Raw genomic sequence first — 24,812 nt, 5'->3', positions numbered from 1 at the left:
GGGCACAAACTTTTGCGCAAGCGATAAAATCGCTAATTGAAAATTATCACAAGCCTATCGATGACGAAACGGCCTTGTTTATTTGGAAACAGAAGTAAATTTATTTGAAACCTGATCAAAAACTAGTACGTAGTAACTAATGTAGTTATGGCTATATAAAATTTGGGCGCCCTGAGAAGTTCCAATTTAATAAAATCAGTGATCTAAGATCTGAACAAGATCAAAACAAATCCGATTAAAGTTGACGAGACGTAAATAGTCAGATAAGCATCCAAACTTACATCCAAACATATTTTATTTTTATGATATCAAGTGACGGGACGAACAAAGATCTTAGGGGCACTATCACTGCGTCTGTCACCCTGAGACATTTTTTTTTGCTTGGGGAAATCCTCCTAGGATACCTCTCCGCCGCGGGGGCAGCGGGAGATTATGCCGACTTCTACCGGCTAAAACCCCACGGTGGCCTTCTCGGGTGCTCTAGTGGGAAGGATCCGGGATCGACTTTGCGCACCGGAACCCCCCAGCACCTAGGAGGAGCTACGTCCTCCCCCTCCTCTCCTCACGACGAAGCGGGCCACATCGCCCCGTCGTCCTCCTCGCGGCTGCTTAACTTACTGGCGAAGCCCCCGCCCCGATCGCCCGCAGCCGCGAAGGTTCACAAGAAGCTCTATTGCTACTAACTTTTCTATAATAGGTCTGGGTGTTACTGGTACCGTCATCAGAGCAATGTTTATGATGGTATCTAATATTTATTATTATTTAGCTTTTTATTTTACCAAGTTCTTTTTTTATAACATCATGTGACGGGACGAACAAGTCGTGCGCCTTATGGTAAGCTACAAGGCTGTACACAACGGTTACAGTTCCCTGGACGAACCCTACTGCTACTGATACAATTAATATATTAATACTTCAGTGATTTTCAGGTAAGTTTTTAATACTCAAATTTGGTGACAATTTCTTTTTATTGAAATATTTATAGATTATTATCATGAAGCATTATTTAATATTCGAGTGTGGTAACCTGAAATATTCCTTAACATTTCACGATGATATATTCGATTTATAATTAAATGATAAAAATTGTCACCAAAATTGAATACAAAAACTTACCTCAAAATCACTGAATTAATCTTTTGCTTTAGTATAAGGTATCTACGTAGTTCTAATTTCCAGACAGCTAAGACCTAAGTATAATAAGTTATCGCTTGTTTGATGGCACTACGAAGCTTATTAATATGACATATCAAGATGTCGGCGAGTAGTGATAAAATTATTGTCGTGAAAATTAGCCTTTAGTGCACAAATATAAGAATGATAATAAAATAGGTATAAGTTTGGTGCAAACGTCATGCAATTTCTCAGACATTGCAATTAATTATACATTCCCTTGGTAAGATAGGTAATAACAAAGGACCCTGGCTTAATATGAAGATTTATTAGTATTATTTTACATCGAACTAATAAGGGTGCTGCCACGCGGGTGTTGCGTCGACGCAACTGCGTTGTACTACAACGACGTAACGTATATAAATCAACGACATGCCGACATGCGTGCGTTGAAACAACGCGCATCGACGGAACAGCTCGTGTGGCACTCAATCCGTTGTAATGAACGCAGTTGCGACAACGCAACGCCCGTGTGGCATCACCCAAAACTTGAGAGACTACAAAAAATCCATATGAATGTATATGCGTTACATATTAGCCTATAAGAAAAGTAATTTGTGGCCGCATATAGTATACTTAGGAATACATTTTTTTTTACTTTGCCGTACTAAAAGATAAAGGTGGTCGGGGGATTAGAAACTAGGTAGGTACGCCTCAAAGTCACTCATAGCGTCTCGCACACTTCGAATCCCCGTCGCGTGAGCTGCCTGGTCACATTTTCGCAGTCTTTTTGTACCTTTTCCCATTGTAGTTACGTAGCGCAGTTATTTTTTACTTAATAAATCCTCCCAAAAATTCATTAGCTAATAGGTTTGTTAAATTAAAACAGGCCGCCATTCTTATATAATTGTAACGTTCGCTCAATGTTTAAAAAATTGTTGTGTTTATGGTTGTTAGAACAAGAATGTCTTAAATTCAGAATTGTCGTTTTTCTCGATACCTACTAACTGAACATTTGGGGTAAGTTACACATATTTTTATTTATTTGTTTATTCGTCGACTTTGTGTATGGGTTAACACCCATTAACACTCTCCTCATGTACTTTTTTAAATTGGTTCTTATCTGGGTGTACACAGATCGTACTATCTGGATAGAACGACGATTAGGCACTTTTTAAACAGATGAAACGTGTAATCTTTTTGGTAAACTTCGCCCACAACGTGATCTTGAAAGTGCGTAATTAGTGAAGTAACATAACATTTATTAACATAATATACATTAACATAATATTTTCATCTCTATTTGGTAATCATACTCCCATAATCAAGATACCAATGCAGATATAAAAGCATCAATATACGAACACTTTAATTTTGCAAATTATGTTTACAACCTGTTATGTAGGTTACAACTAAAATAATAATGTAACAACCCTACGCTCCGAGCGAAGTGCAGGCATGATGAGCCCAAGAGGCGGGAGTTACTCCACTGGGTCATAGTATAATATGATGATAATACTTAAGAACACACAGACTAAATATTCTGAATATATAGGTAGGTACCTATTTATTTAAAAAAATTGTTGTCGTTTAGAGTACACCCGCCGATAATTTCTAGTAAGTAAAGAAACAATAAAAGAATAAAGATAAAAATTAACACCTAATTACTGTGCAAAATTTATGTTCTTAGGCGCGTGATAAGACGGCTTATTAGCAATAAAAAATAAGGTTATACTTATCACCTAAGGTTAGGCTTAAATGATAGTCTGATAGCGCGGTATCGAGACAGGCCAGTGATCTTTTGTTTGTGAAGAATGATACTGCACATTCTCAGATAAGTGTGAGAAATAGGTTTAGAAAAACAAGTCCTAGACAATGATTATTATTGATACAAAGATCGGACGAAAATAACGAAAAATTCCTTCCAAAGAATTTTTCTTTGTGTTTGTTCTATCTTAAGAAATAATAAACTAATATAGAGTATTTTTATAAATAATAATCTCAGTACAGAGTTCTAAAAAAACCGACCTGAAAAGTCATTCGTCCTCTAGTTTGCCATCTTTAGAGGTTGAATATTTTCTTCAAATTTAAACAGGGCCACTAATAAGGTACAAACAAAAATCAAGACACACAAGAATCATCAAAATCAGCTCTCAATTCTCGAGTTATCGCGTAAAATACATACCAAAAAAGAATTGAGAACACCCTCCTTTATTTCAAGTCGGTTAAAAATAGTCGAATATGATGGTAGGTAGTAAAAACATGATATTTAATAAAAATAATAAATATTGAAACCAGACAATGATATTAAAAAGTTACTAACGATCAAAAAGTTACCTGTGCTGTTTATCAAATGCCTTGACATAACTCTTATTTACTATATTTAGTAAGTGCTTCATATAATATTCATATCGAGTTTCGTTAGGTTTGTGATGCGTACGCGCGATATTAACATTACGTGCACATGTTGGAATGTGCAGGAAATAAGTACACAGGTTAGCATGTTCAGTTAATTATTTTGCAGTCTATACCGTCCTGTACTTTGTAATCTTAGTATTGCACTTTGTACTGGACTTTGATCCTTTAGTAAAAATAGCAATGATATCTTTTCACCCAATTGTAATAGGCACAATCATATATTCTACGTAAACAGCAATGTCGAGACCCATTATTTTTCTTATTATTTACTGAGCATTTCACCTCTATCTCTCGTGATGGAAAGTGACGATGAGGTCGACGATTGAACATGCATACCAAAATAATCAATCTCGTTTTGAAAGGGCCAACTAATAGCGTTTAGGGAATAAGTCAGCAGGTAGGGAATTCCACTCCAAGCCGTTCACCATATAAATGTGGAAGCGAGGCGCTTCGTGCGAATCCTTGAAATATCCACAACAAAAGAGGTGGAACCCCAGTCTACGTCCAGTCCCCCGAAGATGGAAAGGGGAAGGTGGAATTACATCATGCAATTCTCTCGCATACTCTCCGTGATATATGCTGTAGAATAACGATAAGCAGGCAACAGTGGTCAAGGCTCTGCAGCTTCGCCTCTACTAATTTCCAGTCACTTATACGCCTCTAATTATGATGCAAAAACTGACTCTCGTCGTTTATCTTTATCTCACACCAGTATCGAAACCGATTTAAATTAGGAAGAAAAAAACAAAATCTTTTTGTTTATTTTAATTACATTATTATTTACATAATATAATAAGAATGTATTGTATATTTAAAAACATTTCAATCGAATTGCTTTAATGTAAATAGTAAAACAATTGTAAAGGACTAGCCAATTTCTAAAGGTAACACGTAATTTCAAATTATTGCACATAATTTTAGCTAAACCAATTAATAAAATACAATAATTACCTCGTATAAGTAAGCAGTGGAGAACAATAATCACCAATAAGTCATTCAGTATTCATAATGTAATTGTGATAGTGTCGTATTATGATACACATTGTGTAATTATGGTGTATGCAAACATTAAAAAATAACAATTCAATTTAATGCCGATCAGATCTACTAGAATATAAAGTTCTAAATATTATAATAATAAGACGGAATATTAGTGACAGAAATAAATTCTGTAAAAAAAATACACCAACAAAATTAGTATTGCAATTAAAAATGTGACATTGAATAGGAAATAAAACCGACCTACAGATGTTGGTACAGTCGTCATAATCAATAATACTAGTTCACGGGTTTAAAAAGGAAAGCTTTGCCAATTGAATGTGTCAATTAGGGAGTAATGAACCTACCAAATTAAACTTTGGTCGAGGCAAGATAAGTGACAAGTCTATTACGAATTTCTCTATAATCTAATTTATTGGAATGTGCTATTATTCCATGTTCTTATCATAAAAACTTTTAATTTCTAAATTCTACATTGATTCATCTCTAAGGCAATACACACTACAAATACTTTGAACAAACACTTTAGAGTTCATATAAGTATCAATGTACATCATAAAAGTACATATAAAAGAATGGTATTACAAAACAAATCTTAATTCTAAAAACTATTACAACTTCAAAATGCAAAGGTATAAAGGCAAGATGTATGAGGTGATACTTAAAATATTAAAAAAATTAAATGCTTAAAATACGCAAAAAAAATGTAAATATTCATAATTAAAAATTAAGAATTCATTAAAAAATTTTAAGCCTAAGCTGAGATTATTAGTACAGATTCAATGTATACATTACTAAAATACCATATTACCTTGAGAATTTTCTCAAAATGTAAGTGTTTCGAGGAAAAAAAATGTAAAGATTTCTTTCTCCTTGTAATAGGCGCCTTGACGTCGAGTTGCGGACACTAGCCCGTTACACCAAGTACCAAGTACCAAGTTCTTTCTCCTTATAACCTACCTTAAAATAATTTTTAGTTCACAAAAAACTATCTTATTTATTAATACGCAAGGTCAAAATTGTTAGTTAATAACTAAAAGCACTTTAAAAATTATAGTCAATATTTTAATAATACTAGCGAACACGTTAAAATGTCTCTACGTCAAATATTAAATTTCAAGTCCAGTGCTGAGTCTTAGGCCCTACAATTTCAATTATCTTAAATATTTCTAATGAACTTGGTAAGATTTTAATAATTTAATTTTTTACTAACATTACAAAACAAGCGCCATGAAATAATTTGATAGGTGTTTTTATGATACGAAGTGACGGGGTGAACAAGCCGTGAGCCTGGTGATAAACGTCACGCCTTTCCATAACAGTTGCAGTGCCACCCAGAACTTTATATCGTAAAGATTTGTGGGACACTGCCAACGCGCCTATCACCTTGAGACATAAATTGACAGGTCTTACGTGAAAGTAATTTCACCAGTACTCCTACCCTTCATAACCGGAACACAGTAATGCTCATATTACTGCTTGGCGGCAGAAATAGGTAAGGGGGCACTTAGACATACTCTTTCACAGGGAGCCCTTCTGCTACTAAATTTATGTATTGGCACACTTAAATATATTATCCCGATATTTTGGTACTATTATCTAGTACATTATTATAATTATGTGGTTATTACACTAACGCGAAAGTTCAAAAAAAAATTAAAAAATTCTTTATTTAACTTGTCTTTAGGTTTAATACTATTTGTGATAATTACTGAAAGAAGACAATACCGCAATGGCTAATGAAATTAAGTTACTTATCCTCACTGTAGTAAATGTATTTCCAAAATTACTCTTATATTATTAATACATACTTGTGTATAAGGAAGAACAATAAGGCACTTTTGTACGACTAGTTAACAAATGTTCTTAAATAGTTATAAACGATACTTTAGATATGTTGTACACATTTACTGTATATAAATTTGTTACAATAATTTATCTATTGTATTGTACGTCTGGTTTTCGACTTTAGTTTGGTTACTATAGTTTGAGGTAAGACATTTAAACCGGGTGCGTGAAGTTGATCCCGGATACCTGCCACTAGAGCATTCCAGAAGGCCACTGTGGGGTTTTAGCCGGTAAAATATTTATCCTAAGAGGATTACCCCACGAGAAAAAAAAGACATTTAATCCACAATATTTTATAAAAAGTTAAAGGAATCCGTAACTTTTACACGTTGTTAGAATAACAAAATTTATTTTTGTTATGACACCAAGTCACGGGACAAAGAAGTCGTGTCTGGTGGTAACCGAAGTTGCAGAGCCACTCAAGAAATCTGAGGGGCAGTGCCACTGTCCCTCTCACCATGCGACATAAGTTGACAAGTCCCATATGCCTGTAATTTCATATGTGATGTAATTCATTTTATTATTGTCACAATATTAATAGATTCAGATGTCACTTTGCTGAAATCCATTTTAATAAAAATTGAAGTAACTTACTAAGCTACTTCACGAGCTCAGTGAAATATAAATCATGCAAAATAGCTGAGCTTGTGTTGAATTTTTTTCCCCGCATAAAATAAATAACACAAGTACAACTACAGTCATAAGCACCACCACCAAAAATATACCCGACATGTGTTGTATCCACGGAAGAATAGTCTGTGGTTGTATCTATTTTTGTCACAATTATATAATTTTAAATACATTGTTAAGGGATAACATGATCGTCACTAATATAAACAATAATTCAAACTAATATTATAAAAGCGAAAGTAACTCTGTCTCTTACGTTTTTACACCTAAACCGTTGAACCAGTTTTGGTATAGATACATGGGACCTAGGAGAAAGACATACGCTACTTTTTGTACCAAAACTAAATCTGAAAGGGAGTGAAATATGGGATAACAGTTTGTATGGAGAACCAAAGATTTCTCAAGTAATGAGTACAGTAGGCTACTCGAAGTACTTATTCTACGCAAACGAAGTCACGAGCGCCAGATAGTAGTTAATATAGAAGAAAATAGTGCAAAACAAATATTGATTACAATACCAAAAAAACAAAATATTGCTTAATATTACGTAAAAAAATCTGTACACTGGAGATTTATCTAATAAAAATTATATTTCCTCGTTTGAAAATGTTAAATACAATATTATCAAAAAACAAAATGTTGCTTAATAATTTTAATATTACGTAAAAACTCTGCGCTGGAGATTTATCTAATAAAAATATATTTCCCCGTTTATAACATTTTCAAATTTCGGGTTTTTCGTCATAAAACATAGTTACGTGTTTCATTTATTTGTGTGTAATGAATTTATGGTACAATATGTGCTGGAAGTCCGCTTCCTATAGCAACCAAACAATGAACTCTAAAGAGTAATATAACTTTTTTCACTTTGACATCATTGACCATGGTCCTGAGCAGACCGATAACCGCGAGATCCGGTATACAATACAAAATGTGTACAAAAGTCGAAAATTTAAAATATATTGTATTTTTATCTTCTACGTTACTAAACGATCCTCAAACTGCCATAAGGAACTCACATTAAAATTCCATATACAATAATTATTACTGACACAGAAAAAATCCTTCGATGTGACTGGTCTCGAACCAGCGTCTGTTGCCACACCGGGGCCACAACTCTTAACCATTGAGCTACAAACCAAGGCAGCAGATCTTACAAATTTCTTTATGTGTTTATTGTAGCTTTTTATTAGGTTTAAAGGACTTTTTGCTGTCGATTTTTGTAATATATGCGCGATAAAATAAATATTTCCATATACAACGTCATTTTCTGTTGCCGTCATGTTCTGGGCCAGTGTGGTGAACTTTGGCCGCGGCTGTTACAACCTTTCTGATCCGGTTGTTATAACAATGACAGATAAAACTTTAAAAACAATACCGACTGAACACGCTTTAAAATATCATAACTACTATCATGATCATAAGCCACGAGATTACGGAGGTAGACATTTGGTTTATTTCTTATTTACAAGCGCTATATACGAATTTAATTATGAGATTCTATGTAACCAATACTGATAACGGAACTACAGTGGGACATGTCATCTTTTACACTATAGAACATAAAGTCTGAATCGAAGAATGTAAATAATTCGATCGTCAAAGTTTTAGGTTGCGTACATTCGTGCTAAATAGGATTGTATTACTAAGATTCCAGTTGTGTTAACGGAAATCACAATTACATACGTAGAATAATTAACATTAGGCCCTGGGGCCTTACCATGAACTCTTATTACGATTCAGTTTAGGCCCTAAAATGAATCGTAGTGAGACAGCGCTACATGAAGTGTGTATCACCGTTCCGCTTTTTTGTCGTTACGAACCTATACTGAACTGTAATAAGAGTTCATGGTAAGGCTCCAGTACTCTCGTTCTCCGTCCGATATCCGTCCGAAACAAATACTGTACATAAGTAATACTTTATAAAAATAAATTAAAATAGTATTAATTATTTGACAGTAATTGTTTTGACCCCAGTTTTGGCTTGTTCGGGAGTCTCACCTACAATCTGTATCACTAAGATGTAACACTTATTCCCTTTCTTGCCTTAAAAATACTGCCGTCCTTATCATAAACAACGTAATCGACATTTTTAGCGAAATTTAGTTACTAAAATATCTGGAATCAACCTCTACAACCCGCCATAAGCGTTATGTTTATATCTTATTTATTTACAGCTTTATTGTTAAACAAAATTAGCGTAACTGACATTTAAAAAAAATGTCAGTTAAGCTATTTATGACAATTTACTATTTTCGCATGTGTGTAAATGGTAAATAAAATTAGTTGTGTTGACAAGAGGAAAAACCTTTTCATACGAAATACAATACCTACATGGTATATTAATAAAGATAAATTAATAACGCAGTGCAAAAGGTAAAGTAGTCAAGGCGAAAAGGGAAAAAATCCTATATCTTACACTGCAACATACAGTACGTGGAAGCGGAACAAGCTTTTCAAAAAACCCAGTATCAAAACGCCTGTTACTTAAAAATCTATGTGGAGGCTTCTTAGTTGGTAGCGGATGGACGATCCAGCTACATCAACAATACTTTTCCTTCAAATTCTTCCTCAAAATCTTACCAGCAGGGTTTTTAGGTATCTCCTCAATAACCTGTACATCTTTAAGGTTCTTAAAATCTGCAACTTTACTATTAACATAGTTTAATATTTCTTTAGGGTCGACATTCTGACCTGGTTGGAGGACAATGAAGGCTTTAGGTGCCTCTCCAGATATTGGATCAGGTATCCCTAACACGGCGCAGTCGAGTACCTTGGGGTGCGTTCGAACAACTGTTTCTAACTCCGCCGGTGGTACTTGGAAGCCTTTAACCTGTAAATTAATATTTCTTTCAGTGGTGCACATATGAAGATCATGCAGGAAAAGAGAGTTTACATTTTATAATAAATTGAGTTCTTAGCTTTTCGCGGTTGTTACATGTAAGAAATTAAACTATATTTCAGATCTAAATAGCCCAAATTAATTTTTTTAAACAAAGCAATGTTTCGGGCTCTTTACAGGTCTCATGCCACTTCTGAGTGACAGAAAAAACAGGTGCATTTCCCATTTTATTATAATTACATTATTTGTTGTCACTATTGTTGCCGAAATGAAGCACCTGATCAAAACTTAACTTACCAAAAACAGTAAAACTCAATTAGTCAAGGTAAATCATTAACCGATTGACTGACAAAAACTTTTTAGAAAGTACATTTTTAATGCTTAAAAGCTACAACATATCTTACGTAACAAATCCTGCTGAACAAGGAGTCTCAAAAACATTTTTTTGATACAAATACACATCAAAAGTGTCTAGAGATCAAGGTATTTTTTTTTAATATTTGAAGACCTTATTAAAGTTAAATAAAAATATTTATATAAATTTATTAAATTACTTATTTAGTTACTTCTTTTTTTAATTATGAAATTGACCAAAAAAACCACTGATCTTAAAAAACCTGATCGATAAAACCGTGCTTGATCCCGAGACAATTTTGAAATATATGTTTGTAATACTTCCACCAATGGTCAACAAATTAAGAACAGTACATGTATATTGTATTAGTCGACGACCTCGGTGGTCCAACAGTTTACACAACGGGTGCTTCATGACGAGGTCCCGGGTTCGATTCCCCATAGGATCAATTGTTATATCAATAATTGCCTCCGTGGCCGAACGGTTACCATGCCGGACTGCCACGCAGAGGTCCCAGGTTCGATTCCCGGGCCGGGAGAAATATTTGTATGGCCTACATTTATTTCTCTCGTGAGTTTGGGTGTAATTTGTGGTTGTCTATGTGTGTGTCCATGGCACCCGCGACACAGGGTTTCCCTAGTGCGGGGCTATGTTGATTGTGAGCGTTATTATAAAAAATAAAAAAAAAAAAATTAGAGAAATGAACTTTTATGAATTGGTTCTCATCTGGGAGTACTGAGTGACTGAATACTGGTACTCGCAGTTCAGAAAATTCTCTCGTTTTCGACTAGATAATTGGTGTGATTGGCGCATGCATGGTTGATGGATGAAGAGATGAGATGAGACGTCGCAACCAATTTCCCGGGCCCTAAGTCTACTAATTTTAAATAATGTTAGTTGTGCGTCGATAAAGTACCAAGAGCACGATTTAGCACATGCGGACTTCTGCTAAAAGCTAAGAGTAGTGGTTTGTCAGTGGTTGCCATTAAGTCACTATTCAACAGCCATTGCAATTTTTTGGCATTCCGCTCTTCAATGAAGAGTCGATGACGTAATCTGCTAATTATTTGACGTTTCTTTCGATTTGTTTCTATTTACAATTTAAGCGCTTAAATAGATTATCGAGTTTTATTTAACGAAAAATATATTTTAGTTGCATACTAAATTGCTGAAACGAAATAAAAATATGCACAGTAATTATCGAGTTCTTAGGTTTTCGCGATTGTTACACATAGGAAATGAAACTATTTTTCCGGATTTAAATTGAAATGAAATAAAATGAAATGAAATATTTATTCGCAAGCAAACACGGTAAGAAAATATATTATTATACAAGGTGTCAAGAACACGTGTTGCACCAGATACTGGCACGCAAATATTAAAATAAATTGAAGTTAAATAATGTCATAAACTAAAATTATACAATTTGTCAAATAAGCAATGTCGTATAAAATTAAGTAAAAATGCCAATAAATAGCAACAGCAACAACATCATAAATTAAACAATATCAAAGAAGTAAGAACAGCACAAATATAACCAAGATATACGGTTTGGATATCTAGTTAAAAAATTACGTACTTCACGTTTCCTAGTAAATAAGACTAAGTTTTTTTTAACAAACATGCATACCTCATATACGTACATGGCGGGAAGCGTTAAAAGATTTAGCTTTCTAAAAAACGGTCTACAAGATTCGAGCGGACCTACTCTACATATAGCTCTGACACATTTTTTCTGGATAGCAAATACACGGTTTATCTCTACTATAATGTTTCTGATAAACAAAGAACATCAATATTTTTTTTGTTATTACGGAGGTCTGATAATGTAATTTCCAACAAGTCTTTTTTGCTTAAGAAACCCGCTATGTTAAAACATGCAATAAATTGCATGATTCGAAAATTGCAATAAGTATCTATAAAAAAGAGGAGGAGTCACAAACAACCTTTATCAACAAGCTTAAATCTTTAAAAATTTGGCGAAGACCTGTGTTATTCAAATTGCCCTTAAAAACAGTAAACATGCGATTATCGTACGTAAGATTCTTATTCGAGTCCAGTACATAAGCATATTCATGAGTCAATTTGTCACGATAGAGTAAATTGTTAAATGTGTCAACACGCTCGTTAAATAATATGCTTGTATTCAACCCGTGTCTGAAAGTTGGTAAACATATGAACACATTGGTATTTTGAATTTTTAACAGTTCAGTCCTGAGCATATTAACTAAAATTTTACAGTCCATACTGGTTTCAATTTTGCGTATATTTGTTTTTTCAAACAAACCGACGTTTCGGGCCCTTTACAGGTCCCATGGTCAAGGTTGACTGTCAACCATGACTATGGGACCGATGAAATTCGGAAAAACAAATATACGCGATTTAAATCCGGAAAAATAGTTTCATTTCCTATGCATAGTAATTTCTATGGTAGTTTTAGTAAGGCCACATCGATTGTTAGTGATTAAATGAATGAACGCATCACTGCCATTCTACTAACACTACTGAGACTCAACCGCCAATGGTACTAGATTATTGCAGAATAATCTTAATAGCTTTAGCAATATAAACTTAGTGGATTCTAAATGGAATTACAATGCTCATTGGTTTCAAGAAAATTACCAGACTTGAGGCCCAGTTACCTTTTATTGCTTTCCATGATGTGTCTCTGGTGTGTGTGTATATGAATGAAATGTATTAATGAATGAACAAAACAAATAGGGGTATGTAAGTAATAAACTGCCTCCATGGCCGAACGGCTACCATGCTGGACTGCCACGCAGAGGTCCCGGGTTCATTTCGATATTTGTATGGCCTACGTTTATTTATCTCGTGAGTTTGGGTGTAATTCGTGGTGTAATGTATGTGTTCCATGGCACCCGCGATACAGGGTTTTCCTAGTGCGAGGCTGTGTGTGCGTTAAAAAATAAAAATAAAGTAATTCGTAAGCGAGAAGTAAGCAAGGATTAATTAATACATTTTCTTTAATATACAAGCTATATATTGGAAAGTGAGACATGAATATGTCATACATGTCGTAGTAAATCATGTAACAACTTAACATGGACTAAAATAAAATTAGGATATGGAATAGAACAAAAAATAAGTCAACAAATGTGTTTTGAAGTGTACATAGGAATAAACCGTTTCCCTTAACGCTTGATTTCGAGTGCAATGGGAATACTACTAAGCGAGCGCCGAGTGAGACAGCAACAATAACAATGATTTCACATTTACGTTTTAGCTTATGTTAATTATTTTTTACTTGAACTATCATCGAAATGTTTTACGTACTAAAAAAGATAAGTTTATGATTTAGTAACTAGATATCATTTAATAAGAATTGAGGTTTTTGGCGTAGTTAAGAATGTGAAATCAAATTATTTCCAATGATTGATTTTTTAGTTATTTACAGTTTATTTACACTTACGTGGTATGGAGCAAGTGTTCAAAAGGTCCACCGTTTTTCACAATGCATAGTCTAGCACGGCATAGTAAATTTTGTTTTAAATTGTACAACACAAACACATTTTGTCTCACACTATCAAATGCTGAGATAATCCTCTCACGCAACACTGACACTGTTCACCTCCTCCGCGTAAACTCCGATTTGGGAACATTTCAATAGCTTGCCTCACACTATTATCACTTATTGCGTAAAGTCGCACCATCTCAGTCAATTCGACGTTAAAATAAATATCCATTTTGCGGCGATCGGGCGAGCGAAAGTACAAATAATTTACGTGTCTTTGTTAGATCAAGGTCGCGCGTGCACTGAGCAATTTCGCGTATGCGCCCGCGCCCTAAACCCCGACCTGTGCTTTATTTTTCGCCGCCGTACCGCCACCCGCCGCTGCGTCGGAGCAATAATAGTGATGTGCATAGATTTCGATAACTAATGTTGTTCTCGAGTAGTAGTTGATAAAAAAAAATTTAAAAATATTTTTTCTAAGGTTTAAGTTCATTACTTTATTATTTCTTTGGGTTCAGAATCAGGAATATAACGCACTCTATAAGTATGTCCCACTTCCAAATATACAGCCTGTATAATAGACACACGCTTGGCCACAATCTCACCTGATGTTAAGCAACGATGTGACCGACGATGGGACGCGTTTGCCTAAAAAATGCCTATTCACTCTAGCCTTGAATAGCCCCAAATTGTACTTTTCGCGAAATACAGATGCCAATGTAAAGCATTCCAATCCTTTGCCGTACGCATCAGAAAGGAGGAAGCAAAAAAAAGGGTTTAGTGCGAATAGGTGGAATATCAACGACATAAGAATAACGGAGAGTGTGGAACTAAATATTGAAAAGTTCCTGCGCACGCTCCCCGAAATGTATCCGATAGAAAACCGACAAGCAGGCTACTTTTCTGCGATGGTCGTGATTTTGTAGTGTCGACTCCACAAGAGAATTGTTGTTAATAAGTCTCTTTGCTTTTCGCTCCACCGAAACCAAGGCAGTTAACTGGTAATGGGCAGAGCCGTCCCATAGGTGGCAGCAGTACTCCATACATGATCGAACTTGTGCTTTATACAAATTTAAAAGCTGTTCAGGTGTGAAGTACCGACGACCTTGTAACGTATGCCTAGTTTTCTGGCAGCAGTTTTTGCCAAGCATTCGATGTATCGCCCAAAGTTGAAGTTGGATGATAAGCCAAGTTGCTCAATAAGGTCCGTTATGGGCACGGATACATCTCGGAAAGTCGGAGTAAGGTGTAGGGGACTCCGTTTTGATGTGAAAAGACACGCCTGTGTTTTAGCCGTATTAAACCTGACCCTGTTCGCATCTCCCCAGTCAGAAGTCGCTTTCAGGCTCATATATATCAGGTTCATATATAATACATACCTTTATAAGTTCTTTCAACCGATCAGTGACATACAAGTACTTCTTGTCGTCGTATTTGCCAACGTCCCCGGTTTTAAACCATCCGTCCTGCATCACCTCTTTCGTGGCCGCCTCGTTATTGTAGTATTCCCGCATGAGTAGAGGACCACGGACCCAGATTTCGCCTTCCTGGAATGATTTTACAGATATCTGTCGCCACTTCAACAATATCGTCTCCAGTCAAGGAACAAGGGCATTTACTCCCGTTTTCCGTCTGACATCCGTCCGAATCAAATTACTGTCAAATAAGAAATACACGACCAAATCAAAAGACAATGTCAAATATGAAAGAAAGAAAGAAGACAGAAAGAAAGAAACGTTTATTCAGCTTAACAGATAATTCATATGTTACAGCTCGCCTGCTGTAACACTGGTTTTCATTTGGAACCGCTATTACAAGTGTGTACGTAAGTACAAGTGTGGTAAACACTAAAATTATACAATGTAACTTAAAAATTAACTAAAAACAAGTAGAAAAATTACTAGTAGGAACTATTACACGACTTGAAAGTATATAAAATACTGTACTTGTCAGGGATTATTACACGAATTGAATGTATATGAAACACAGCACTTCATCATCATCATATCAGCCGGAAGACGTCCACTGCTGAACATAAGCCTCCCCCAAACATTTCCAGACCAGCCTCCAGTGCATCCATCGGTTACCCGCCTATGAAGCTGCATTTGCATCATGCGTTTTTTTAATTTCCTATCCTTCCTATTTTTTTGATCCTACGTAAATAATCGTATGTCGAAATTGCCAAGTTTACAGGGGAGCGTTTTAAAGTTATGAATTCACTGAAATGAGCTTAACACGTGAATTTAGCATTTCTCAGTCTTATTCGAAAATTTTACCGAATAAAACTGAGAAATGTTAAAGGCTCTAGTTGCAGGTAGTAGTTTAGTGTAATAGTGCACATTTCAGTGAATTCAAAACTTTAAAACGCTCCCCTGTAAACTTGGCAATTTCCACTTGGCAACCGAAACGTAGTAAAGCTCACATTACTGCTTGGCCACAAAAATATATAAGTAGCAGTACTTCCCTGGACGAACTCTTTCTCAAGGAGCTCTACTGCTACTAAAACGTGCCATCAACTACTAAATTGTCCCCAACTCGCATTGGGCTAGCGTGGCGGACTATGGCCTACACCCTCACCTGAGAAGAGACCCGTGCACAGCAGTGAGACTTCTTCTGCTTATCGTATCGATACTTCTTTTATTTAGGACTATATTGACCCTGAATAGTATGTTGCTACTTTGACTGCGCTGTCCGTGGCCGCGTAAAGATCTTCCCTCGTACAGGTATTGGAACACAAGGGGCACAACAGTAAGTGCTGCAAGGACTGTGTTGGGACACCGCAGTCATACTGGGTTTGACTAGTATCCTTGAAACCCGATTTACAGCAATGAGACGTAAAATGGATTGATGATGATGTGTTGCACACAGGACGTTTAACTTTTTATTTTAACTCCTGTTGACCTCACTGCATTTAAAACGTTTCCGCGTCGTGTGACGTGTAATTCTTACCTGATTAGGTCCTAAAGCTTCTTGCGTTTTAATATCTGCGATCTTGACCTGGCAACTACCAAACACGTGCCCAACGGATGAGTGATTAGTGTCATTTCTCTTGCCTACTGAAGTTCCACCGTTCGTTTCCGTCAGGCCGTATCCTTGGCGAAAGTTTATGTTTTTCTGAATAGGAAACACAACACATTTAAAAAAATATTAATAAGGCCACATGTAGGTCACACTGGCAAGACACCATTTGACCATAGAACGGCACGCAGATGTTTTAACAATGCCAATAGACAATACGTAATTCAATTCATTACAATTGCAAAGTGCGGGTCATCGCACGCGCCATCTGACAAAAAGTAGAGCATACTTCAACATAGATATCGTTGCCCTAGTTGTTCTTATTATACTATCTATGGTAATGCTATTGTACACATTGTAAATGAGCAAAATATTATAGTAGTTAAACTAATTAACCTGATTCATCGCCTAAGTCTCCATTCACCCCATTTGACTGCATAGCACTGTGTGACCTTCATGTGAATTGTCATGATCGCTATACATCATATGGAATGTTTTGTATTTGATAGTAATTGTAAGTAATCGAGACAATAGTCTGGAATTGCAGTCTCGGGCAAAGTCCGCTGCCCCAATGACCGCCATTATCTAGTTGAATAACGCTTTCAAAACAAACTATATCGTTTGTAATTTATATACAACCTGTTTATTATTTAATACAATATTTTAGATAGGTGGTAAATACTACCTAATATAATAATAACAACTAAAAATTCTGCGAAACAAATTAGTCGATAACTTTTTATGATTAAGTAGAAGAATTATAATATTTCACATATACATAATTTGTTCCATGTAGTTCGTATTATTTTATGACTTTCATGAATGTAATGAAAGCTTAGAGGATGGAAAAAAGCATATAAGACTCACGCGAATCACGTGAGAATCACTTGAGTTTTTTGTATTATAAGTATGTACGGTGTATGTTCAATGCTTCGGATCTCTTTTGTTACCAATAAGAAAAAAATTACGATTTTATCTAAGAGCGTATTTGTATATAAAATTTTATTACATTGTAATTTTCTTCACAAACCTACATGTAATTGCTATTACATGTAGATGTATATACAATAACGTTTTAACGCAGGATACTACGATTTTGAACCAAGCATATATTGACGAGCAGAGTAAGCAAAACTTTATCGTAATAAACCACGATATTCTCACTTAAAAAAAATTGTTTTCATGTACGACAGCTTTTTCTAGTTCTACGTTTTGATGTAGCCGGCTGTACACATTAAATAATTAGTATTGAAGTACAAATACAGTTGTTTGATCCAACGATAAGAATGATCAATAATTTCTTTGTAGGCTTATCTTTGGGAATATGGGCATTCTTCAAATTAAGATAAGGAGTATAATATTATGATTCATTGTATTCTTCGGTAATTAGTCTACTAACTCGAGACATTACAACACTGCGTATGACGGCAGCGTTTTACTTTTTTTTTGCTGTGACCTTCAAATAATTGAGTTGGTCTCTATTCTAATAATAGGAGCTTGTAATGTCTCACAGAAAAACTTGAATCGCTACGGGTCAACGTCCAATCTTGGCGCTCTAACTAACGTCTCACGTCATTAGATAAATAGAAACAGTGCTTCCTCTTACACATATATAGTTTTGTCTGTTCCTGGACACGCAAGCGATTGGATTAGATGTAGAGTGGGATAAGAAGTGCTCATAATGTAGACTAGGTGTATTCAGACCATTTCGTATGGGAAGCCAATGCTAAATTTCTTCGCTAATTTTAAATTAACTTATCGAAAGTCGAAATGGACTAAATACACCGTGTTATTTTATTAACTAATATTATTTACATACATTTTTCTGAATGACGGCAGCAATATCGGATTCCGAGAGTGGCGCTGCGCCACATATGAGACCATGGAGAGATTCTAAGTGTTTGGGTGTGACGGCTGGGTGCTTGCCCAAAAATATAGCTGAAACGTACGCAATAATTACTTGAACGCAAACAAAATTTATGAAATTCTAGAAAAAAGAAACTTGTCTACAATAAAAATTGTATCTACTCTTCAGGTAGGTACACCTAAGCCTATTCATTCCTACACACGTTTAATTGTGTGTTATACATAGATACATCTATTATTCTCTATAAGTTTCGCAGGAAAATAATTATTATTAAACTTTGAGTTGGTGTCGCAAAATCAGCACCACCAACCATTTCTTTAAAATGACTTTGAGATTTGATTGAGGTTTTGTATTTCCTTCCCGTAATGAAAAAAATACTTCCCATCTAGTACAAGGTTTACTAGAAGCTGAATTATATTATTATACCTATGGGATCGGAAATAAACTTATGACAGTTTTTGCGCTCTCCTGTATATAGACTGGCGTCATATTTTAAAAGAGTAATTTATATCAGTGCAGAGTCTGTGAGATTATTGTAAATATGCAAAAGGTCAATTCAATTTGATGCTATTTTTATCAAAACAAATACAATATGTACGTAAAAACTTTGTTTTATTGTTCCGTTTACTACTTATTCATTAATCAAACAACTTCATTAAATAAAAATACTTGATTGAAATCTTTAGTTTACTTACCCATAGGGGGAACAATGAACAACACATGAGCTTTATGACTGACTATAGTCTGTAGGAACAGATCAGGTTTAAAGTAGGGCATGGTGACCAACTTGCAGCCCAAATGCATTTGATTCAACATCAAGGCGTTAAAGCCGAAAATGTGGAAGAAAGGTAGTATCGCTGGTAGTACTGATTGGTATGTTGCTAAAAATAAAAAAGGTTCCTATTTATAAACGTGTAGTTATGCACAATAGTACCATTTTTGTACCACTAGGTTCTCACAAAGAATATTTATGAAATTATTAAGGCTCATTACCTTTCAAAACAAAACAACAAATGGATCAGTATTTAATAAATAAAAGTAATCACTTATGAATGAAAAATATTTCCGTTCCAAATCATCAAACAAGAAAAAGAACTCACCGGTAGTTTCTTTAATAGCGACGACTTCAGGGTCTGCAATCATCCTATTTTCGGCGACAACACATTTGTGGGTCAAAACCACGCCTTTTGGCAATCCAGTGGTTCCACTCGAAAATGGCAACACTGCGACATCATCAGCATTTCTTTTAACAGACTTTAGAACATCAATGTCGGTATTTAAATCTCCCGCTAATTCTTCAAATTTTATCGTGCCTTCAGGAACACTATCATTGTCGAGCATTATGACTGGTGTATTTAATTTTAATGCGTTTAAAGCTTCTTTTATATTGGGATAAGATACTTTTGATGTAATAATTACTTCGCATGGTACTGTTTGTAGCTGTTTTTGCAGTTCATCTGAAAAATTACATGTAGACACTCACAATGCATTTCCCATGCCTTTATTTTATTTTAGTTTATTGGTTGCCATAGTATACCAACAAGCACTAGCAACATATTTTTGTTAATGTATGCAATAATTCAACATTCAATAATGCACAGAAATTATTATGATGCAAACTTGTTAGATCGAGCTTGTGTACTATAGTATGTATAATAAAGATTCTTGAATTCATTGCTTCAGTTCCGAGTCTTCTTGTGATAAAAAAATACAATGCTTCATTTCATTGTGCGATATAGCCTGTCTATCAACAAACTTTAGAATAGATAATAATAATAATAACACGCACACACTCAACATAGCCCCGCACTAGGAAAACCCTGTGCGCGAGTGCCATGGACACACACATAGACAACCACAAATTACACCCAAACTCACGAAAGAAATAAATGTAGACCATACAAATATTTATCCCGGCCCGGCATGGTAACCATTCGGCCACGAGGGCAGTAGATATAAGTTAATACATACAAGTTTTCTTGCTCGTCATGAAACATAAGAGTGGTAACACATGGCGACATTTAGCAGCGCTGCAAACGCACGCTTGTGAAACAAGCAATTGCATCGCTGCACTTGCGATTTATAGGCGATGGCATCGATGCAAACGCGCGACTGCATCGATACAAACGCGCAATTGCATCGATACAAACACGCAACTGCATCGATACAAACGTGCAATTGCATCGTTACAACCGCGTGATTGTATCGATGCAAACGCGCTACTGCATTATTAACATTATGTATGTTGAATCACTATGTACGAAAAATCTGTATAGGTTTATGCACAACTGTTTTAAAAGTGAAATTAATATAGCATAGAACGCAATCAAAAAAGATTTCGTTTTTAAATTTCCGTATTAAACGGCAATATCATAACGAAGATTATTGATGATTTTGATGATTATTGAAGATACATATTTGCAAAATCCATCATTTTCTTCCTCTTTATATGCGTCGTCAAATAGTCGATTGCACAAATATTTTATAAATAGCTCAAAATACAATTGATTGTCCTGAACCACTGTAAATACTTAACTTTTTGACACCCAGGCGTAATTTTAGGGTTAACCAAATATTTTATATAGTCTGTAGTCTCAACCAATTACAGAAAGAATTCGTTTCTGCTGCGAACTTGCAACATTATCAATAACCTAGTCAATTCAGTAGGTATTGATATCTTCAACACTAGAGTTGCCACAGCGAGGGTTACTCAGCGATTTTTTGTTTAATTCTTAGGAAAGTATTTTCTATTTTCTTGAATTTACGATTGTAAAATTCTCAAAATTTCTTCGATTTCTGTTTTTTCTGTCTCTAGAGTGCTTACATGTTTATGCTATATCTAAAAGTGTAAACTATATTGACCTACCTCATTGCTTATTTTAGTTATATATGTATATAGTTAAAGTTTACCATGAATAAATAAAATAAATAAATATTATAAATACATAAAATAAATAAATTAGTTAATTAATTTAAAACGTGGATCGCGTTTGCATCGCGTTCGCATTGCTGCTTAAAGTTGCGCGTGTGTAACCGCTCTAACTTGTAACAACAATAATAACAATGACAACATCAAAAATAAAGCCTCATGTCCATCACGGAAGTAAATATATACTTACTCAAAGCTAAATCGTCCCTATGGAGTACCTTATGGCTCCAGTAGTTCCTACTCCATTTCATAATTAGCACTCAAACCCGAGGTGGCAGCAAACATACCTTACAAAAAGACTAGTTGCGTAATCTGCGATCCAATTATGTATGTCACTTTTGCTACGGGTGAATGTGACGACTACAATGTAAACAAAAATAACTTACAAGCTGTGTAGGCATGGTTCATCATACTAGCAATGCATCCTGCCTGCAGTACTCCCAACAAGGCGGAAGGGTATTCTGGCATATTGGGCAATATTACAGCAACTTTATCACCGTCCTTCAACTTAAGCTTAGTTCGCAGGGCAGCGGCAAAAATTAAGGACATCTTATGAGACTGAGCGTATGTGTAGCCACGACCTGTTAACGCACAAACCTAAAACAGGAATTACTTTAAATAAGCTATTTCAGTTACATCTTACGCAAATTATGAATTATTATAAAGGAGATACTCCACAGTTAAAATTATTATCTTATACGTGTATCTTATATATAAATGTTAAATAAATATGTTCCATTACTGGAAAATTTCAAAACTCGTTAAAATCTTGATTTTAATATTTATCATGATGCTCTACTTAACTACTTATTTACCTTTCTCGAGAGCAATCTCTACAATCTAAAACATTGTAATAAACTATACCTTAGTATTATGATAAAAAATAACAGAAGACTTCGATTATGAATTTTATTGTGATGAAGCTATAAATATTTTTCTATATGTATAAATATGTATATTAAATATATATGTGTATTATATATTATATATATTAAATACATAATATATAATACATATTATACATTATGTATTTAGTTGCTTATACAAGTATATAGTTAATCATACATATAATATTATGTGTTATATTTATATTGTGTTTAAACTATATATCACACTGTTAATACAATAGCGTATCAACTCAAAAAGTATATTTTTTCAGAATTGATGAATAACGAATACTCACTTCCCGTGAAAGATCATTTATGAATAAGGTAAAGTTTATTACTGTATTCTAAACAATTTCCTACTGGCCCAATGTTTTTAAAAATACAAGGGAAGAAGTAATTTCATATTTTTGAGCAATGACTGTATGTTTTGGCCAGAACTAGCTCACATAAAGATTGTCTCATTTTGAGTTTTAAGTAAATATCTTTTAATTGTTTCTTACAATATTCTTCAACAGTTTTATTGATGTGTAGAGAATCAAATTTTGATTTCAGCAATGATTTCATTCTGAAATTCACATATTTTGAGTTACAACACTATTGCAATATTAGTGCAATATCATAATTATTTATATGATAAACTTCTTCCAATCTGTTTTAATTAATATTTTATGCACCCCTGTTAATTATTTTGAACCCACCTTTCTGGTTGACTGCTAGAGAATGCCTAATGACATTCAGGGTCGCATTCTAGAACTATACTCAATGCTCAAGTCAGGATTTTAGTATGGTTTGAAGCACTCGAAATCATACTCAAGTCCCTGGCATTAGGGTCGTATTTCCAGTGCTTGTGTTGCCAGGGCAATCCTGAGTTCTAGAATACGACCCTAAGTCTGCCATTTGTACCGTTTTGTGTGCAATTAAGTATAAATAAATCATTATTTTTCTCCAAGCGAAATATTCTATTTAGGTCTTCATTATCTTCATAGCATATTTGTAAAACAGATCAAGCACTTACAGTAGCAGTCTTTTCGGGCCATCTGTCCAAATTCTGCCACACAAAGTCCGAAATCAAATCATTTGTGACTTGTACGTCTTTGTAAACCGATGTAAGTAAGTACTTTTCCTCAGACTTACTGCTTTTATGGCGAACAGCCACTGAGTTAACAGCTACTGTATGTTTTCTAATAAATTGCAAGGCTGAACGACGAAGTGTAGTTGCCATTTTTGCCATAGACTGAAAAAGAAAATAGGTAATAATAATATTAAACATTTTAGGGTTCTTTGAAACAACTGTACTTTGTAAACATTATTGCTTGTAAGGTAAAACTTGAAGGGTGCTACACTTAAATATATCATGCATTTAGAAAAAGTTAAGGTAAATAAATGCTTGGACATCTCAACAAAGAATAAATTTTAATAAGAATTAATTTTGTTCAACATTCTTACATATCGCACGTAAAGTAAACTTTTAGAAAAAGGCTTTTAAAGTTAATTAATTTGAAATTTGAAAAACGTTTAGTGACGTAATTATATTCAACATGCTTTATTGTCATAAAATACCTATAATTATATTACTTCTTCACAAAAAACGTTCAATGATAACTATGACTTTGTACTACGTAAAGTGCTACAACAGTGATCCAAATTCTAAAGCCTGTTCTTCAAAGGAAATACTTAAAAGCTGAAAAAAAAATATTTCTATAACGGCTGGCGAGTTTTATACAATTTAGATTCCTAACGTAATGGTGTTTTAACTTCGTTAACGTTAAAAGAACCGAAATAGACGTGATCTAAATTATTAGAGCATGTAGTGAGCAAAAAATTGTATAACAAAAATTTTAAATGTCCAAAAATCTAAAATTATAACTTACACAAGTGATTCGGCTGCGTGTAGTCTGAGTAGCAACTGAAATAGAATTTAGCTTTCTACTTTAGACGCACCGACCGATGTGGCGAATTACTGGAGCAAGAAATTAACAATTTGCTAACGACTTAATGTGACTATATAGGCAATTTTTAATGATGGTATTTTAACTACTGCATAACGTCTAATGAAGGAGTTCTGAATATTAACTCGTAGGGATACATTTGAAAGCAAAGTAGCAAAACCTGTATGCTTAAAAGTCTACCTACCTCACCTTGAAGAAAAAAAATTTAAACTTGTGCGGGTTGGTGACGCTAGCAACAGTAGGTATGTAGTAGTTTTTAAAACGAAACATACAAATGTTTTATCAATTTGAACTTTAAATCAATGCAATAAAGTGTTTACTAAATCAACACATCATATCAAATACACTACACTTTTGCACCGAACCCGACCGACCACAACTCAAATGAAGTTAAATGAACACAGAAAATCGCATGTCTATACCTATTTTTAATAACAATGAAATTATTTTCCAACTAAATCAAATGTACATCATACGTTTAGAAA

The 24,812-nt window shown here is 34.6% G+C and overlaps 1 protein-coding gene across 5 annotated transcripts; it reads right to left on the bottom strand.

The window, feature by feature from the left end:
• Positions 1-8,861: 8,861 nt before the first annotated feature.
• On the bottom strand, positions 8,862-24,764 carry LOC113239651 (4-coumarate--CoA ligase 1-like). Of its 5 annotated transcripts, none has more exons than XM_026476714.1 (10): positions 24,512-24,724; positions 24,250-24,338; positions 23,394-23,612; positions 21,878-22,088; positions 19,663-20,019; positions 19,258-19,443; positions 18,515-18,633; positions 16,627-16,791; positions 15,057-15,224; positions 8,862-9,841 (listed from the first exon to the last, which is right to left on the bottom strand). In XM_026476714.1, the coding sequence occupies exons 3-10, from the start codon at positions 23,607-23,609 to the stop codon at positions 9,551-9,553; spliced, it is 1,713 nt and encodes a 570-aa protein (XP_026332499.1). In that variant the 5' UTR covers positions 23,610-23,612; positions 24,250-24,338; positions 24,512-24,724; the 3' UTR covers positions 8,862-9,550. The 5 variants fall into 5 exon arrangements, with proteins under 5 accessions (XP_026332499.1, XP_026332500.1, XP_026332501.1 ...); XM_026476715.1 differs by having other exon boundaries at positions 24,250-24,284; XM_026476716.1 differs by having other exon boundaries at positions 24,250-24,284; positions 24,517-24,724.
• Between the last annotated feature and the right edge of the window lie 48 nt (positions 24,765-24,812).

Source organism: Hyposmocoma kahamanoa, unplaced genomic scaffold, assembly GCF_003589595.1.
Source record: "Hyposmocoma kahamanoa isolate Upper Pololo Valley unplaced genomic scaffold, ASM358959v1 114, whole genome shotgun sequence".
NCBI classification, from domain to species: Eukaryota; Metazoa; Arthropoda; class Insecta; order Lepidoptera; family Cosmopterigidae; genus Hyposmocoma; species Hyposmocoma kahamanoa.
Note: the sequence above shows the minus strand (reverse complement) of the source record. Positions and strands in the feature narration are given on the sequence as shown.

Coding starts and splice junctions, on each gene's coding strand:
- LOC113239651 (XM_026476713.1), bottom strand. CDS start 24,597: ATGTTTCGTTTTAAAAACTACTACATACCTACTGTTGCTAGCGTCACC. Junction 23,613..24,516: donor TTAAATTTTTTTTCTTCAAG/GTGAGGTAGGTA, acceptor TTTCTTTTTCAG/TCTATGGCAAAAATGGCAAC. Junction 16,792..18,514: donor CTGCCGTCATTCAGAAAAAT/GTATGTAAATAA, acceptor TTTCCTATTCAG/AAAAACATAAACTTTCGCCA.